Source organism: Octopus bimaculoides, chromosome 1 (genome assembly GCF_001194135.2).
Source record: "Octopus bimaculoides isolate UCB-OBI-ISO-001 chromosome 1, ASM119413v2, whole genome shotgun sequence".
Taxonomy (NCBI): domain Eukaryota; kingdom Metazoa; phylum Mollusca; class Cephalopoda; order Octopoda; family Octopodidae; genus Octopus; species Octopus bimaculoides.
Genome location: NC_068981.1, coordinates 21800611 through 21807428, shown reverse-complemented (window position 1 = coordinate 21807428; position 6818 = coordinate 21800611). Strand labels below are relative to the sequence as shown.

Here is a 6818-nt window from a genome sequence, read left to right as displayed (position 1 = left end):
GAGATGTCAATGTTATTTTACTTTTTGTGTAATATAGACACAATTTATCCACCGCACCCTGCATATATATATATATATATATATATATATGTGTGTGTGTGTGTGTGTGTGTGTGTGTGTGTGAGCATATATGTATACTTCCATGTAGATTTATGTGTATGAGTATGAGTATTTACATGTGCACATGTATGTGTGTGTGTGTGGTTGTCTGTTCATATATGTGCATGAGAGAGAGAGAGAGAGAGAATATAATAGATTTTGTAAGAGTTAGAGTGACATAGAGAAGGGAGGAAGAGGGAAAGGAGAAAAGAGGAGAAAAACTCAGGTGAAAGAGAGGAGAGAGGAGAAAAAGAGAAAGTGCAAGAAATTGTGAAAGAGTGTATGTGAGAGGGAGAGAGAGAGAGAAAATGTCTGTGGCTGCGTATCTTCTCATTTAAATGATAAAATGTTATCTTACCAGTGAAACCAGGCAAACAGTCGCAGACTGGAAAGTTTAATGAATTCTTGCAGGAACCACCATTCAAACACTGATGAGATCTACATTGGTCAATTATCTGATTACAATGTCTGCCTAATAACGGATACATAAAGAACAATCCATCAAAATCTTCATTTCTGTTTCATTATTATTATTATTATTATTATTATTATTATTAAGTGAGAGAGCAGTGCATGCCATCAAAGTGACAGTGAAATATATATATAAAAATATATATCATCATCATCATCATCATCGTTTAACGTCTGCTTTCCATGCTAGCATGGGTTGGAAGATTTGACTGAGGACTGGCCAGCCAGAAGGCTGCACCATGCTCCAATCTGATCTGGCAGGGTTTCTACAGCTGGATGCCCTTCCTAACGCCAACCACTCTGAGAGTGTAGTGGGTGCTTTTACGCACCACTGGCATGAGGGCCAGTCTGATGGTACTGGCAACAGCCACACTCAAAAGGTGTTTTATATGTGCCACCTGCACAGGAGTCAGTCCAGTGGCACTGGCAACAACCTCACTTGAATGTTTTGTTCACGTGCCACCAGCACATATAAAAATATATATACATACATATATATACATGTATATACACACGTATATGCATAAAGATAGCTAGATATAACTAGATATACATTTAACATAGAATAAAGGTATTATAAGGCAAATGATATACTCACCAGTAAATCCAGGATCACAATGACAGCGGAAAGTATATCCCAGATGTTCACAGACACCATGATGGGAACAAGGAGAAGAATGACAGTAACTAAATTCAGTCTCACAATATTTACCACTGAACTGTTGTGGACAATAACACTTGAAACCATTCAATTGATCTTCACATGATCCATTATTTTTACAAGGAGAAGTATCACACTCATTGATCTCCTCTTCACACTGATGACCTGATGAAACGGGAGCAAACAAGAGTAAAATTGAATAAATAAGTAATTGATTGCGTTACTTAATCAATCCCAATTATTGTTATTAGAAGAGAAAGGTATGTCGGAAGAAAGTAATTCAACAACGCGGGTTGATGAACCGTAAGACGTGTGGCCAGAACCTCCTGGAAAATAACCATAGCGAGGGACATTCCACAGTTGAATTAGAACAGTCACAAACAGTGAAAGAAGACATGCACCCAACACCAGAGCTGAAGACACCTCCGAAAAGGGGTGGCCCCGCCACGTCAAAACGGTAGAGGAGTAGGGGCCGAAACCGGACGTGGTTCCTCCTGATGATGTCTTGAGCTAACTGGATCCTATAAAGGAGCTGTTGTGGTAGCAGACCACGAAACATGGTTGAAATTCCTTACCAAAAGCCTTTTCAGGGCTATGTCTATGGTCATATTACATAGAATCATAAGTTTTGAATTAAGATCTTCCACCAAAACTTTAGTCACAATTTATGTTCCTAATGCTAACTTAATAATTACTAAGTTATTTTACTTAGATGAGTTACCACTTGGGAAACCTAGGTGTGGTAAGCTTCACTTTTTAAACAGAACCATGGTTGTGTGGTCAAGAAGCTTGCTTCCCAACTATGTGGTATTGAGTTCAATTCTACTGCATGGCACCCGGGACAAATGTTTTCTTCTATAGCCCTGAGCCAAGTAAAGCTTTGTGAGGAGATACAGATACTATCTTTGCTCTCTTACCCTTAACCGAGAACATCCAGAATGTGACAGATGGAGAGAGAGAGAGAGAGAGGAAGAGAGAGGGATCTGAATACAATCCTGAAGGATGGGAAGAAAAGCAGACTTCAGCAGGATTTGAACTCAGAATGCAGTGAACTGAAACAAATACTGCAATACATACTGTCCAATGCTCAAATACCTTCTATGAATTGATCACACTCACACACACACATACACACATGCATACACACAAATATGTACACACACTAACACACAGGTAATAGATAGATAGACAGACAGACGGACAGACAGACAGACAGACGGACGGACGGACGGATGGACGGATGGACGGACAGACAGACAGACAGACAGACGGACGGAGACGGATGGACGGACGGACAGACAAACAGACAGATAGATAGATAGACAGACAGACAGATAGATAGAAAGGTAGATAGACAGACAGACAGACAGACAGATAGATATAGATACAGTTGTGTGTGTGTGTGTGTGTGTGTGTGTGTGTGTGTGTGTGTGTGTGTGTGCATGCGTACAGAGCATCACCATCAGACAGACAGCGTTGGTTTTTTTTCCAGTCTTCTGTGAAAAACATGTCTGGTCATGAGAAAACATTACCTTGCTTGGAAACAGGTAAGGGTTGGTGACAGGAAGGGTATCCAGCTGTCGAAAATCTGTCTCAACAAATTTGATGTAATCCGCACAAGCATGGAAAAGCAAATGTTAAACGGTGATGTGAATATTGGGTTGGGGGAAGGAAGAAGATTATTGTAGACCTGACCTGGATGCTTGCAGCAGAATCAAACTCTTGTAAAGTCACCCACGGCCCATTTGGTGTTATTAAGTTGATTAATGGATCAAGTTAATCAGCCAAGTTGTTAACTTTATTCTTCCATTCTTTTGCTGGTTCTATTCATTGGATTGTGGCTATGCTAAGGCATTGTCTTCAAAGGATTTTTTTTTTGTTTGGTTGATCATATTGATTGACCCTTCTCCCAATACTTTGAATAGTACTACTTATTTTATCAATCTCAAAGGAAGATAAAATGTAACATTGACTAGGTGCAAAGGGAGGCAACTGTGATAGTTTGAAACACCACAAGGCATTTCCATTTGATGAAGTGATTTTTGCCATCCATAGCGGGCGAGGTCTTTGCCAATGCCGCTGGACTGGCTCCCGTGCAGGTGGCACGTAAAATACACCATTTTGAGCGTGGCCATCGCCAGTACTGTGTGACTGGTCCTCGTACCGGTGGCACGTAAAAGCACCTACTACACTCTTGGAGTGGTTGGCGTTAGGAAGGGCATCCAGCTGTAGAAACTCTGCCAAATCAGATTGGAGCCTTGTGTAGCCATCTGGCTTGCCAGTCCTCAGTCAAATCGTCCAACCCATGCTAGCATGGAAAGCCGACGTTAAACAATGATGATGATGAGTGACAATACAAATATAAAAACATTCATACATACATACATACATACATGCATACATACATACATACATACATACATACATACATACATACATACATACATACATACATACATACATGCATACATATATACATACATACAAACATACATACTTACACAAACATATGCATACATACACACATATGTATATCATCATCATCATCATCATCATCATCATCATCATCATCATCATTTCATGCCCATGTTCCATGAGTTGGATGGTGTGTCAGTGTGTAGTTTGAGAGAGAGACTTTGTTCTTTCTTTCATTGGTTCATTGCTCCCAGTAGACATTAAAAATAAATGAAACCAACCTGGCTGAAACCACCTCTGGCTTTGTAGTACAAATGTCTTGTTTTCATAAGTTTTGAATTAAAATCTTCCACCAAACCTTAATCACAATTTATGTTCCTAACACTAGCTTAATGATAACTAAGTTATTTTACTAAATTCTTTGTTATATCTAAAATTAAGTGAAAGACACACAGAGCATCTCAACAGAAATATGATAACAAAGGGGTTAAAGTCACCATGATATTTTAAACCCTTTTGATACCAACCTGTCTGAAACCGCCTCTGGCTCTGTAGTACAAATGTCTTGTTTTCATAAGTTTTGAATTAAAATCTTCCACCAAACCTTAGTCACAATTTATGTTCCAAACACTAGCTGAATGATAACAAAGTTATTTTACTAAATTCTTTGTTATGTTTAAAATTAATTGAAAGAAGCACAGAGCATTTCAAAATAAATACGATAATGAAAGGGTTAAAACCTAATTTACATACCTGTGTATCCTGGACGACATTTACAAGTAAATCTGAAGATTCCATCATAGCAGGTTCCTCCATTATAACATTTGTTCTTCAAACATTCATCAATATTTGTTTCACATTGTTTACCTTCATATCCATCCGAGCATTCACAGGTGAAATTGTCATAGTTATTGTGACAAATGCCATTGTTCTCACATACAGATGAGGATGATCCTGATTTTTTACAGTGGTCTTTATCTGTAGAGTTTTTAAAAAAAATTGAAGCAAGGATATGCATAAGGATATTTCGGAGGTATACTTACCAGGCAAATGATTACATCTGTGGCTCTATTGAAACTAAAACAATTGCAGTATGAAAGACATATGTTAGTCACTCAAAAACACACAGAGATTGTTTATTTTACTGGCACCATAAGATAAATTTTTAAGAAAAGTTAACACTCTTTGTGTGTTTTGGAATGGCAAATACATAAAGATATTACGTAAGATACACAATGACAAATCTTTGATGAAGCAAAACTTGGATAACTAAAGTCATTCTTTTTTAGATTTTCTGATAGAAATAACTGGCATGCAATTGGTTACAATAACAAATGTTCCAGTTGATCAGATCAACAGAATAACCTGATCATGAAATTAACTTGCAAGTTGCTGAGTATTCCACATACCCTTAACGTAGTTCTCAGGGCGATTCAGCATGGCACAGAATGTGACAAAGCTGGCCCTTTGAATTACAGGTGCAACTCATTTTTTGCTAGCTGAGTGGATTGTAGCAACATGAAATAAAGTGTCTTGCTCAAGGACACAACAATACACCACCAGGTATCAAACTAACAACCTTATGATTATCAACCAAATACCATTACTACTAAGCCGTGTGTCTTCACTCAGATAGAAATAAAATATAAGCAATTACATTGTGGAAGAGCCATTTTAGTTATAAAAGCAGGGCGGACTGAGCTGTCGGTCAATCAGGCACTGCCCAAGGGCCTGGAACTCTAAGGCACCCTCGCTCTATATGTTAACTCTACTAAAGCACACCTTCAAAGGGGCCTGGTAAACAGTTATGCCTGAAGGCCCTTAAATACTCTCAGTTCGCCCCTGTATAAAAGTGTTAAACTTACTTTAATTACATTTCAAAAGGCATTATTTACATTTCTATGATACATCATCATCGTCATCATCGTCGTTTAACGTCTGCTTTCCATGCTAGCATGGGTTGGACGACTTGACTGAGGACTGGTGGACCAGGAGGCGACACCAGGCTCCAATCTGATTTGGCAGAGTTTCTACAGCTGGATGCCCTTCCTAATGCCAACCACTCTGAGAGTGTAGTGGGTGCTTTTACGTGCCACTGGCACGAGGACCAGTCAGGCGGTACTGGCAACGGCCACACTCGAAATGGTGTATTTTACATGCCACCTGCACAAGAGCCAGTCCAGGGGCACTGGCAATGATCTCGCTCGAATGTCTTTTCACGTGCCACTGGCACAAATGCCAGGGAGGCGATGTAGTGCCGGGGAGGCGATACAAACTTTCTATTTTAAAGGTGATGTTAATTAAAACCCTCCATCTAAAATTTCATGTTAATTTATGTTCCAAACACCAGCTTAATAATAGGTAAGAGGTTTTATTAAATTTTTTGTCATTTTCAAAATTAATTGAAACGAAGGCCATCTATTTCTACAGAAAGGTGATAACAAAAGGGTTGAAGAGGGAAAATAAAGTTACTTACATAAACATTGATGGATTGATTTTGCTCCCAGTTGTACACTCTTGCTATTTGATGGACATAGGAAGCATACTTTTGATTTCTTGTTTGGTTGGTAAGTATATTTTGGACACAGTATACAAGGTTCCAACCCTGTTTTGCTATTATAACTGCCAGGAGAGCAAGGTGCTGATTGGGAGGGAAATGATATGGTGTTTCTTTTAAGTTATTTACTGGAAATATTCAGGCAAACTAACGCACACACACACATGCATCCACACATGCATACACACACACACACACATACCTACATGCATGCACACAGACACATGCACATGCACACACACATACATGCACACACACATCCACACACACACATGCATGCACACACATGCACACACACACACACACACACACACACACACACACATATCAGCTTAATAAAGTTTCATACACACGCACCACACATGTAGTTACATACATAGATACATACACAAGCATATACAGGCATGTGCACAGGCATACATACTTACACAGAGAGACATAGGTAAACATGTACATACACACAGCCATTCACTTTAACATATAGATATATACATACAGAAGCATATGTACATGCACTCATACATTCATACATATACACACATACATTCACAATTCATACATAGATATGGCAACTAAGTCACAAATTCATACGTAAGCACACACAAATATACTTAT

General features: G+C 38.8%; 1 protein-coding gene across 2 annotated transcripts in view; it reads right to left on the bottom strand.

Annotated features, from left to right (window-relative positions):
• LOC106878075 (uncharacterized) overlaps window positions 1-6818 on the bottom strand; it is a 47515-nt gene that overhangs the window by 31769 nt on the left and 8928 nt on the right. For both annotated transcript variants that reach the window (XR_008263480.1, XM_052965692.1), the window contains exons 4-7: window positions 6123-6287; window positions 4400-4624; window positions 1169-1396; window positions 458-571 (exon numbers count right to left, since the gene is read on the bottom strand). Coding sequence is in view for 1 of the 2 variants with exons in the window: in XM_052965692.1 (XP_052821652.1) it covers window positions 458-571; window positions 1169-1396; window positions 4400-4624; window positions 6123-6287 (732 nt within the window). In the remaining variant the exon portion in view is untranslated. The remainder of the gene's footprint in view (window positions 1-457; window positions 572-1168; window positions 1397-4399; window positions 4625-6122; window positions 6288-6818) is intronic.